General features: G+C 59.7%; 1 protein-coding gene across 1 annotated transcript in view; it reads left to right on the top strand.

Moving 5' to 3' along the window:
- KCP (kielin cysteine rich BMP regulator) overlaps window positions 1-7,213 on the top strand; it is a 63,763-nt gene extending 56,550 nt beyond the window's left edge. Inside the window, 10 exon segments of the mRNA XM_075063427.1 lie at window positions 694-793; window positions 1,370-1,458; window positions 1,992-2,094; window positions 2,673-2,815; window positions 3,177-3,349; window positions 3,670-3,781; window positions 4,709-4,810; window positions 5,041-5,205; window positions 6,205-6,505; window positions 6,995-7,213. Of these exon segments, the coding sequence (XP_074919528.1) occupies window positions 694-793; window positions 1,370-1,458; window positions 1,992-2,094; window positions 2,673-2,815; window positions 3,177-3,349; window positions 3,670-3,781; window positions 4,709-4,810; window positions 5,041-5,205; window positions 6,205-6,505; window positions 6,995-7,212 (1,506 nt within the window). The 3' untranslated portion in view covers window position 7,213.
- Window positions 7,214-12,570: the final 5,357 nt, after the last annotated feature.

The raw sequence follows: 12,570 nt of genomic DNA, 5'->3' as shown, positions 1-12,570 counted from the left end.
GCCTTATATAGACTTTTCCAGGTGTAAGAACACTCCTTTGTTCCTACTGTGGAAAGTTACAGCAAAATGGAGTTTGCAGTCACATGGGCCAGTTTCTGCCCACCATGCTGAGTCACAAGGCGTATTCGCCTTCTCTCAATGGGTCAATTGTGTAGCTAATGGTCCTTAATGGGCCATCAAGCAGGCTAAGCTGAGCTGACACCAACTTGTCTGGGGTGTTTCCCAGAACTGCAGCACCAATTTGAAATACAGACAGTATACAGCCAATATTCATAACTTCAACTACGAAAATGATACAGACATACAGACAGCATAACCAGTAACCCGTAACCTGGTCTTAGACACCTTATATGACCCCCTTTACATAGGATTTGGTGCCACTACAGAACCCTGGTTGCAACCCATGTTCTGTATGGTCCCAGTTTATATCAATAACGTCACAGCCCATCTGCCCCATGGCTCCCCTGCCGCACCCCTCCCCTCTCACCCCCTTCGCAGCAGGCCTGGCCGAGAGAGCATGGTGTCAGGGTGCTCAGCTCCTGGCGCTGGCCTCCGTATGCACAGCCGCCCCCGGGGTGTGTGTGCAGGGGGTGCTGTGGCCCCATCCCAGGTGTGTGTGCCCATGCCGCAGCCCTGTCCTGGGTTGGCACCTGTGCCATGGCTGAATCCCGGCCCTCGCTCTTCTCATTGCAGGATCTCACCTGGGTGTGTGTGCGCCAGGGCTGCCCGCAGCTCAGCTGCCCCCTCACTGAGCAGTTCACCCCCCAGGGCGCCTGCTGCCCCGTCTGCGATGGTGATGTATGGCCAGCGCCCACTCGTCCCCAGAGGCCTTGCCGATGGGCACCTCAGTGCACATTTCCTTGTGGAGGGGAGGGGGAACAGCATGGTACCAAGAAGCAGGGGGCTGGGATCTGGGGATCCCTGCGTTCCTGGCAGCAGCTCCCTCCCTTTCTCAGCTGGGCACGGAGCCCTGTGGCTGAGGTGCTTGGAGCTGGTCATAGGACAGCTGCCCCTTCTGGGACAGCAGAAACCAATTGGGCAAGGGGGACCCCGAGGCAGTGACCTTGGGTTAGCTTCCCCCAGGTCTGTCTGTCCAGGCACCCATCCCTGCAGACAGACAGCACAGCACTAGCTCTGAGCCCCGCCCATCCCAGGGCTGATAACTCTGAAGCCTAGTGATGTCTGTGTACCAGTCAGCACAGGACTGACTGTGTGAGAATCCCCCCCATCCCATCATGTGGCCCCCCCCCGGGAACCGTCCTGTTCTGTCATTGGTACAGCTGGTCACAGGACAGCTGTCTGCCCACGCAGTTCCCAGTGCCAGTTCCCGTGGGTCTGGGGCAGCGGCTGAGACCTCCCCCCCTTGCAGAGTGCGTGATAGAGACTGGAGGGCGCCGGGTGTCAGACGGTGAGAGCTGGACGGACAGCGAGGACGACTGCATCAGCTGCACCTGTAATGTAAGCCCTGGCATGGCCCAGCAGGGCAGCCCCCACCCCATCCCAGTGCGCCTGTGCCCTGGGGCGTCCCCTCCCCCCACCTGGTGCATCTGTACCCTGGGGGCTCCCTTCCTGCCCCCAGCCTGGCGTGTCTGTGTCCCTACCCCTCTCCCTCCAGCCAGCGATTGCCCAGGTGCCAGGCAGAGAGGGGAACCCAGGAGTCCTGGCTCTGTGGCAGAGATCCCCGGACAGGCCGTGTGGCACCTTGCTTGGGCTGCCCCGTCCCGGCCAGTGGTTGCGCGGTACCGAACTGGGAGGGGGTGTGCCCGCCTGTGTGCCTGCGAGGCCAAGGGATGTGTTTGGAAGGCAGACGGTAGGGGTCTCCATGTGCAAAGGACGGAGCAGCCCCACTGCAGCAGGCGTGCTCTCGGCAGACTGGCTACCGTGCCCTCTGTGCCGTGGGGATGCCTGGCGGGGGGGAGAGGGGCAGAGCGCTGCCAAGTGCCGTGCCCAAGGGCCCGGGTGCCCCCTCCTCTCTGGTGTCTGCCGTGCAGCAGGGCCACGTGGAGTGCCACATTGCAGAGTGTGAGCCCGTGGAGTGCCAGGGCGGCCTGCGGAGGGTGCGGATGCCCGGCTCCTGCTGCTACGAGTGCCAAGGTAGGAGCTGCTCCTGGTGTGCAGTGGGTGCCGTGGGCCCATCTGGTGGGCTCATCTGGCCTGGTGGGCTGGCCAGGTGCAGGGCCCACGTCCCAGGAGAGGAGGGGTGCCAGACCAGTGACTCCACAATGCCAGGTTCCCTGGAGGAGGGGAGGGGTGCCCAGTTTGGTGCCAGCCCCTCGCTGGCAGATCCCGGAGGGCAGCACAGAAGAGGTTAGAGGGGCTGTGCACAGACGGCGCATTTGGCTGCATTGCTGCCAGTCTGAGCGGGGTTAACTTCACAGCCTCTGTGGTGAGGCTGACCAGTGTCCACCTTACACCTCGGATGGGGAAACTGAGGCCCAGAGCAGGGAAGGGGCCAGTACTGGGATGTGCTCTGCTCAAATCACCAGCCACGCTGCCTTCTGCATTCACACTATCAGGTGGCACACCGGCCCCTCACTGGGCGGGCCAGACCTGGTGCTCCTGCCTGCGCTGTGCCAGTCCTGCCACCTTGTCAGAACCCAGTACTGCCCCCAGGCCACTGTCTTCTGGACTTGGGGAGTCCCCACAGTGCTGGCTCCATCCTCTGCCCCCAGACCCGGACGGCTCCTGCTCCTACCAGGGCCAGCGGTACCAGGCCAGCGAGCACTGGCAGGTGGACACCTGCACCACCTGTACCTGCGTCTCCGGGGAGGTGCACTGCCGGAGTCAGCGCTGCCCCCCAACCACCTGTGCTGCGGTGAGTGGGGCGGTCGGGCAGGGGCCCGGCTAGACCCTGCCCTCCCTCTCCCCGCTGGTCGAGCTCCTTGGCTGGCCTTCCCCTCCAGCCCATGGGGGGGCGCGTCAGGGGCCCCAGAGGGACTGGCCTTGGCTGTTGTGGTGGGAGTGGTGTCCCATTGCCAGAGTCATTGTGCCACCCCGTTACCCCAGGGTGTCCCATAGCCATGCCGGGGGGGCTGGGCATCTAGGGTGGAAGCCAGCTGCAGATGTGACAGGGCCGGGAGGGGGATGGGAGAGGGGCAGTCAGCCGTGGGCATTACAGGGACAGGAGGGGGCAGAGGCTGGCACCCGCAGACCCATAACGGCTCCTGTGCACCCAGGATGAGACACCCGCGCTAACGCCAGGCATGTGCTGCCCTCACTGCCTGCCCCGCCCCGCCACCTGCTTGGCCTTCGGTGACCCGCACTACCGCACCTTTGACGGGCGACTGCTGCACTTCCAGGGCACCTGCACCTACGTCCTGGCCCAGGACTGCCAAGGGAGGGACTTCAGGTGAGAGGAGCATGGCTGACATGGGCAACAGCCCCAGGGACAGGTGCCGGGGGGGGGGAAGTGGGGACTAGTGGTGAGAGCTGGGGGCAGGGGCCAGGACTCCTGGGTTCTATCCCCAGCTCTGGGAGGGGAGTGGTGCCTAGTGGTTAGAGCAGAAGGCTGGGCGCCAGGACTCCTGGGTTCTCTCCCCGGCTCTAGTGGTTGGAGGTTTGGAGCCTGGACTCCTGGATTCTGTTCCCAGCTCTGACCCTAGCCCATCGAGGAAAGCCCCCCCACTCACAGCCCGGTCTACTGACCCTGGGCCCATCTCCTGCCCACAGCATCCACGTGACCAATGACAACAGGGGGCGCCCGGGCGTGGCCTGGACCAAGGAGGTGACGGTGCAAGTTGGGGATGCCGTGGTGCAGCTGCTGCAGGACTGGCTGGTCAGGGTGAGATGGGCAACGCTGCCGGGCCGGACACCCGCTGCACCCCAAGCCTCTGCCGACCACTGTCTGGGGTGGAGCCAAGGCTGAAGCCCGCGCTGGGCGGGGCAACTTGGGGCCCTGGTTCGGCTACAGGGAGGTTGCCCAGAGCCCATGCTGGGTGGGGTGTGGCCCTGGTGTGGTTACAGGGAGGTCACCCTGTGCCTGTGCTGGCCGGGGCCCTGATTCAGTTACAGGGAGGTCGCCTGGAGCCCGTGCTGGGCAGGGCCCTGGTGCAGTTATGGGGAGGTTGCCTAGAGCCTGTGCCTGGTGGGGCGGGGCCCTGATTCGGTTACACAGAGGTTTCCCGGAGCCCATGCTGGGCAGGGCCCTGGTGCAGTTATGGGGAGGTCACCCGTTGCCTGTGCTGGGCAGGGCCCTGATTCAGTTACGGGGAGGTTGCCTGGAGCCCATGCTGGGCAGGGCAAGGCCCTGGTGCGGTTATGGGGAGGTTGCCTGGAGCCTGTGCCTGGCAGGGCGGGGACCTGATTCGGTTACACGAAGGTTTCCCGGAGCCCGTGCTGGGCAGGGCCCTGGTGCAGTTATGGGGAGGTCACCCGGAGCCCGTGCTGGGCAGGGCCCTGATTCAGTTACGGGGAGGTTGCCTGGAGCCCGTGCTGGGCAGGGCAATGCCCTGGTGCGGTTATGGGGAGGTTGCCTGGAGCCTGTGCCTGGCAGGGCGGGGACCTGATTAGGTTACACAAAGGTTTCTCGGAGCCCGTGCTGCACGAGGCCCTGATTTGGTTACAGAGAGGTCACCTGGAGCCCGTGCTGGGCAGGGCAGGGCCCTGGTGCGGTTACAGGGAGGTCACCTGGAGGCAGGAGGCAGCCAGGCTGCACAGTGGGACCCCGGTGTCCTGTGGTGCCTGCTGAGCCCCTGCCCTCCCCTCCCAGGTGGACGGCCAGGTGGTGACGCTGCCCTTCCTCAAGGAGCCCCACCTCTACGTCGAGCACCAAACCAACACCGTCCTGCTCAACACCAACATCGGGGTGAAGGTAACAGCTGGGCGTGGGGGTCCTCTGCCTCCTGCCCACTGGGGTGCCGTCGCCGGGCCCCCAATCCAGGCTGCGCCAGTGGGACGGTGCTGCCACGCAGACATTGCAGACCCCTCCTGGCGGTGCCCGATCCAGCCCTGGGCCTGGCATGCAGAGCGGCACATGACCAGCAGCTGGCTGGGCTCTGTGCCCTGCATTGCGGGGTGCTGCCCATCTCCCCTCTCCCCCAGGTGCTGTGGAGCGGGCGCTCGCAACTGGAGGTCAGTGTGCCTGGCACTTACAAGGGGCACACGTGCGGCCTGTGCGGCGACTTCAACGGCCACCCGCAGGACGACGCCCGCCTGCGCTCGGGGCAGCTGGCCCGTGCCGAGGCTACCTTCGGAAACAGCTGGAGGGTGAGCGGGGGCCGGGCGGGGTCGCCCCAGGATCAGAGAGATGGGTCCTATGGCTGCCCTCAGCCTGGCTCCCTTCCCCCCATAATCTCCCCAGCCTGGCTCCCTTCCCCGCTGTCATTCCCCCCCCGGCCTGGCTCCCTTCCCCCATAACATCCCCCAGCCCAGCTCCCTAACCCCCTATCGTCCCCCAGCCCAGCTCTTCCCCCCCCATTGCCCCACCCAGCCTGGCTCCCCTCACCCCATCACCCTGCAGCCCAGCTCCCTTCACGCCCACATTGCCACCCAGGACTGAACCAGCAGAGGAAGCTCTCGGCATCCCTCTGGGGCAGTGGTCCCCAACCTTTTTCATCTGGCGGGTGCCGGATGACGAGCCACCGAGGACCGTGGCCGGCAGATGAGCATCCGCTGAAATGCCGTCGAAAATCAGCGGCATTTCGACGGCGACGCCTCTGAGTGACGCTGCTTGTTGGCAGCATTTCAGCAGATGCTCGTCCGCCGGCCACGGTCCTCGGTGGGCACCACATTGAGGACCATTCCTGTCACGACCCCCAGGTGCCCTGGAATGAGGGCTGCGACCCCTGAGTAGGGGGGATTTGAGGCAGAAGGGAGATAACCATGGGAAGGAGGCAGCCAGGACACGGGTTAACAGCCCCACTTGCCCTGTTCCCTGCAGCGCCCCCCAGTGCCACACCAGGGCATTGGAGTCAGCACTGCCAGGGGAGAGCGCCCCCTGCTGAGCCCCCCACTCCCTGCAGGACCGCGCCCCCTAGTGCCACATAGGGGCATTGGAGTCAGCACTGACTGCGAGGGGAGAGCGCCCCCTGTTGAGCCCCCCACTCCCTGCAGGACTGCGCCCCCTAGTGCCACCATGGAGCAATGGCCCCCCCAGCCCCTGCTCTCCCTCCCTGCAGCCCCTGGAGACCCAGTTGGATGCCATGCCCAGGCTGGGTGGGTGCTGGGGGCAATGCCCCCGCTGCGCTGACGGCGTCTCTGGGGCAGGTGCAGAGCGGGAACGGCACAGGCGGGCCGTGCGCCGACGGGCGAGATGTGGATCCCTGCAAGGAGGCCGGCTACCGCGCCCGCAAGGAGGCCAATGCCCGCTGTAAGGTGCTGAAGTCAGGGGCATTCGAGCCCTGCCACCCCTTGGTGCCCCCGGAGCCCTTCTTCGCCGCCTGCGTCTACGACCTGTGCGCCTGTGGGGCCGGTGCCGACCAGTGCCTGTGCGATGTGCTGGAGGCCTACGCCACCCTGTGCCGCCGGGCCGGGCTGGCTCTGCGCTGGCGCTCGCCCACGCTCTGCGGTGAGGGGAAGGGCAGCGCTTCCCTCGCAGCCCCGGCCCAGCACTGACCCCCACCAGTTGGGGGGCACGACCCAAGCTGGCTCAGAGCCGGGGGAACCCCTGGGGGGGCAGCCACTGGGCTATCAGATTGGGAGAGCCCATGGGGGGGCAGGCCCAGAGCTGGCTCAGATTGGGGGGAGCCCCTGGGGGGGGACAGGCCCTGGGCTGGCTCAGAGCAGGGGGGAGACCCTGTGGGGGGCAGGCCCTGGGCTGGCTCAGATTGGGAGGAGCCCCTGGGGGGGGGCTGGGTTAGGGCAGGGGTGTGCAGAAAGGGGCAGGTGGTGGGCACAGCCCCACCCCCTGAGGAAATTCAGGCTGGCCCCATGGCTGTGGGGACAGTTCTGGCTTCTCACCCTTGGGGCTGAGCCTGGCGTGAGAGGGGAGGCAGGTCCCAGGTCTGCCTCCCCACCCCCGAGCCCTGCACTGACCCCCCCACCTATCTCCCCGCAGCCGTCGGCTGCCCTCAGGACCGGGGCTACGTGTTCGACGAGTGCGGTCCTCCGTGCCCCAAGACGTGTTACAACAAGGACGCGCCGCTGGGGGCCATCGAGTCGCACTGCTTCACACCCTGCATGCCTGGGTGCCAGTGCCCTGCCGGGCGGGTAGAGCACGAGGCCCACTGCATCCTGCCCGAGGCCTGTCCCCGGGTCTTCTACGGCAGCCTCTGAGCCCCCGCAGCCCCCGGGACACCCGTACCCTCCACCATGGCCTCGGGCCTTGCCCACTCCCAGTTGGTGACCTAGACATGACCCTTTGTGAGGAAGTGCAACTGTTCGTAATGTTTCCTCTGAATACTGTGTGGGTGCCTCAGTTTCCCCAAGCATTTCTTAAGTCTCTAGGTGGTGGAATAAGGGAGTGTAATTGTTGCAGAGCAAAGGGTCAGTGCACATAAATGGCCGACACTCTGTCTCCTGGCAACTACTGTCTGGAGCCCTCCCCTCTTGCAAGGCGATAGCTGAAGGTGCTGGAGGACAAAGGAATCAGGTGACCTCCTGGCCCGGGAAAGGGACAAAGCAAAGGAGGAGGGGCTGGAGGGGGAGTTAGTTTGGAGCTGGCTGGGAACGGAAGTGAGGGCAGATGTGGGGATCTGGCTCACTGCCCTCCAGAATGGACCCAGCTGAGGGTCCTGTTCTCTGTACCTACAAGCTCTGTTAGACCATGTTCCTGTCTATTAAACCTGTTTTCCCAGCTGGGCTGAGAGTCACGTCTGACTGCGGAGTTGGGAGGCAGGACCATCTGGCTGCCCCAGGACCCCACCTGGCAGACTCGCTGGGGGAAGCGCACGGAGGGCAGAGGATGCTGAATGCTCCAAGGTCAGACCCAGGAAGGTGAAGCCGTGTGAGCTTCCTGCCCTGGAGCCAGTCTGCTCATAGAGAGGAGACTCCCCCAGAGTCACACCCCGAATGCAAAATTGATGCAGGAAGGGATGACACAGACATCACTGACTGCATCCCCAAAGCTCCCCATCCCTGGGTCTGTCTCACGACAGCCAGGATTGGTGTATAACAGAAATGGTTTGTCAAAGTCATGTTCAATAACACGACTGAATCTCTTTACAAACTCAGGGTAAAACCTAGAACAGTAGTGGATTAGATCTGCTCCTGCAGCCTGGTTCCTGTATGTTTCATGTGATCTTCTCAAGAGCTAAAGAAAACAGCTACTTTAGCCATACCAGCTCTGGCAAATGTTTGGAACCCACTAACCGTCAAGTCAGTGTCGGTATTAATGTCCATAGTACAGGAATCTTGGCATTCAGCCATAAAGCAATGTGGTCTTGTGCCTCAGTCTCCCTTTTTATACAGCACCTCAGGTCTGGAATGTCCTTTCTCCTGTGGAAAGTTCTAATGCTGTTTGCAGTCACTAACAGTGCAACGTTAGCATGACAAGGCCTTTTCACATAGTGTCCCCATGGATTCCCTCCCCTTAACGTGTTCAAGGCATTTTCCAAACGATTAGGCGCGTTGTACATTTTTATACGTCTTGGTATTAGCAGCACGTTAGTTACAAAAAGCACCGTTACCAATAACAACAAATCCATTGCAAGTGTCCATCTACTGTCGTGTTTGTCACGCCAGACCTTTGGCTCAATGCCAGTGAGGTTTGGGCCTTTTAGGGTTACCCTGTGGCTTCCCTTTACAAAAGTAAGTTCTCTCTTTTCTCCAGAAGGGTGAAACCCTGATTCCTCTTGCTTAACAGAATTCACTAGCTGATGGGGTGGGCTCTCTGTGCTAACAGCTATTAGCAAGTCTTTCTTCCCCCAGTCAGTCAGGTAACTTGCATCAACGCAGACGCTAGCTTTTAGATTTTCAGCTGCTGCCCATTGCAAGGCTGGACTCTGTCTTACAGAGACACCCACAAATCCCAAGAGGCTGCGAGTGAGAGTTCGCTTGCTCTTCCCTGCATTCTCAAGTATTCACCCATAAAACTGTTCTGCTCTGACACACCAGTAACCAAATCTGTCCTCAGAGCCTGCCGCACAGACGGCTCACTCACAGAATCAGCATGGAGACAGTCCTGTTCCAGCACGGCCATGTGGTTATAGAGCTGCTCAGCGCTTAACAGCTGAGATCTCAAAGCTACCCACACTGAGTCTTTCAAAGGGAAAGTCAGTGGATCCATTCACAGCAGAAAATGTCTGGCTGTTAGGAACTGAAACTTCCTTGATTAAATCACTTTCGCACCCTTTAGCTGTAGCAAGCTGCTTGCACAGGTTACCATGAGGATTCCTTTCCCTAGAAGCTTTTCTAAGCAACAGTTCCCCCCTCACAGAACTTTTGCTCTTCCCCTCTTCCCCTAGGGCTTGCTCTAAAGGAGCATTTCTCTGAACCACAACAGACTCTTGCTGGGTCTTACTCATATCCAGGATCACCTCTGGCCCATCAGATAGATTTCCCCTTTCAGGCAAACTCATAGACTTCATAGTCAAAAGGTCAGCAGCCTTCTCCTTCCCTTTGCCACACACAAGCTCAGGAATCTTTTCCTTCTTGGTACAAGTTGTCAAACTGTCAGTAGGTAACACAATCAAATCACCTTCATGCTCTCCTTGTGCCCTGGCCAGGGTATCACCTGAGCAGACAGAGTTGCTACACTTTTCCAACCACACATTAGCAACAGGCAAACTACAAGCACCAGAATTGTCTGGTCTCTGGGAGTTTGCTGATGCTAACTGGATGCCACCTCCCCAGCAGACCCAAACTTAGGACCATTCCCTTCCTGGGCTTTAGTTGAATCCAGAACCAACTCTGGGACCAGGACCGGCTTTAGGAAGTGCGGGACCCAATTCGAACAGTTTTGATAGGGCCCCAGCAGGGATGACTAAACAAAAAAAAACCCTTTCACTTCTTCAATATTATTTACTTTCCATAACTATATAAATAATAACAAAATTATATATTACATACATTGCATCATATATTAATTAGCTGATTTGCACTTCCATATTAGGAAAATAATATGTTTTGATAGTTGTACAACTGATTTTCTTCACTAATGTTTATTTTATTAAAATTTACAAAATATTTCCTTATTAATATAAAATTGCCCCCTTCTTCCCACCCCAGCGCTGCCCGGTCCCCGTGGAAACAAACCCTCCTTCCCCAGGCTCCGCCGCGCCGAAACAAGGTTGGGTGGAGGGGGCAGGAAGAAACCGCACACATGGGTGACCAGATCACAGCAGTAAAAATAGGACCTACCCCCTCCCTGCTCAGCCCCACCATCAACCCCTGTTCACCCCCTAGCCCCAAGGCTGGCTTGCTGCATCTCTCCTAGTCAGTCCCCGACCCACCACTCGCCTCCTTTCACCTTCTCCCTCCCCTGCCAGAAACCCCCATGCCCGCCTTAGAATCCTGCTGCCTCACTGCTTGCCTCTTTGCCCACCTGCCACTTGCCCCCTCACCCTCCCCCCCAAGTATATAACCCTCATTCAAAGACCCAGGGTCACTATATTACTGCACACACCAGTCAATCAGTGCAGTTTGTAGATAAATCTCTGCATTATGCATTTTTGTATAACTTTTATATGACTTTGGATTGAACCTTGATAATATGTTATAGCAGGCCCCAAAGGTAGTGTAATTAAGGTAAAAGAAAAATGTCTTTTTGCTAGGAGTAGAATAAGATCTTCCCCCCACTTTGTAACCAATTGGCCTGTTGCATGAATGAGGTGTGAATTGGGAAGGTGTGGAAGGCAGCACCTCCAGACAGCTGCAACCCTTGAAGAGGGGCTAGGACCCAGACCAAGGAGAGCTTTTCCAGGCTGAGTGGGATGGAGTTTGGGTGCTGGGTGCAGGCTCTGGGCTGGGGCACAGGGTGAGGTGCAGGAAGGGTGGAGGGGTGCAGGCTCTGGGAGGGACTGCGGAGGGTGGGTGCAGGCTCTGGGACAGAGTTTGGGGCTGGAGAGGGGTGTGGTGGGTGCTTGGGGGGAGGGGACTGCCATCACATGAGGCTTCCTTCCTCCTCTGCTGCCCCTCACCATAGCCTCGGTGGGAAATGGGGCTGCCCTTGCCCAGTGTTTGCTGGAGTGGTGGCTGGGAGGAAGCCCATCAAACTCTGGTTTTACTCTTTCATTGATGGGTCACTTTAACCCCTTACAACACCCTTTCCACCTCTCTCACCTCCCTTTTCTACTGGGCTTGTTTGATCTTTTCAGTGGAGCCAGATGAAACCACACAAACTGCAGTGAGAGCAACAGGCTGGAAGACTAGACTGAACCCACCACTTCACCTAGTCCATCCAAAGCCAGGACTGAGGGCAAATGTTCCCCACCCCCCAGGCCACCTGTTTCCACTCCTGGTCTCTCCCAGCACTGCCAGTGATTCTGTATGGCTGCATCAGGCGGGATTTCAACCAGAACCCCCCCCCCCCCCCCCCGCTAAATTCACCCTTTTGCGACCACTCTGCACCAAGAGCACCTTCCTTCCCTGCCCTAGAGCTCCTGGATGGCTAGAAAGCTGAGCTGGGCATTTGATTGATCTGGAATATTATCATGTCCCCCCCAAAAAACCTTAATATCCACACAGCTTTGGGGGGGGGAATAGCCCCCCCCCAAGCCCGTCTAATTTATTGTTGTAGGGCAAACAAAGGAGCCATAGTTACATGGAAATATTCAGCCCCTACAGTGGTCTTGCAGCAGGGAAAGCAGAGTTGATGGGAAGGGAGCTGGTTTGGATAGGAGCCCCAGTCCCCTTCCTTTGCAAAATAATTTGGAGAGGGGAATCAGATCACACTGTGCCTCAGTTTCCCCTCTGGGGAGGGAGATAAGTCTCAGCCTGCCGTGCCGTGTTGCAGATCTTTCGCATTCTCCCCCTTGCTGTATTTGATTTCCTCCTCCAACCCTCCCTCTCTCTCTCACCTGGAGTTCACAGCACTAGGTACCGGCTGGGGGCTTTTTTCCTGGGTTCCATGACATGATCCCGACTTTAGTTCTGAACCAGACACAGGCAGGCACAGACTCACCCTGAAACAGCAACACCACGAAAACCACAACACCAACCCAATCTTACAAACCTGCCGGGAATCACAGGCTCAGACACTCATCGCTGGGAGCCCCAGCAGCTGCTCAGCTGAGTGAGGTCCACTGCAGAGAGTCCTGTCTCCCACTGGACCAGATGCCCCCTCGGCGTCTCCTCCAGGTGAGTGCTGGGGGGGTAAGGCTGCAAAGCACATGTGCCTTCTTCCCCTCCTGACCTGCAACACCCCCGCGGCTGCCTCTGCCTCAGCCCTCTGCTGTCTTGGTGCTGAGCAGCAACAGCTGCTGCTTCCGGGAGAGACGCTGCTGGCCAGTGCGGGGCCCCCTCCGGCACAGGGACCAGTTCAGGGGAATCGGGCAAATGGAGCTAAAGCTGGCCCCGTCTGGGACACCTGCACTATTCTCAACCCTCACAGGCTGAGAGGCACCTTCTGTCTGCTCCACAGACACAGAAGAGCTGGAGACACATTCTCCTTCACCAGACACACAGCTTGGGATTTCCTTTCCCTTGTCCCAGCACACAGGGCTGTTCACAGACAACTGCTTGGAGACCGAGGTA

This window comes from Chelonoidis abingdonii, chromosome 1 (genome assembly GCF_003597395.2).
Source record: "Chelonoidis abingdonii isolate Lonesome George chromosome 1, CheloAbing_2.0, whole genome shotgun sequence".
Classification (NCBI taxonomy): domain Eukaryota; kingdom Metazoa; phylum Chordata; order Testudines; family Testudinidae; genus Chelonoidis; species Chelonoidis abingdonii.
The sequence above is the reverse complement of the archived record's forward strand: the minus strand, read 5'-3'. Positions and strand labels throughout refer to the sequence as shown.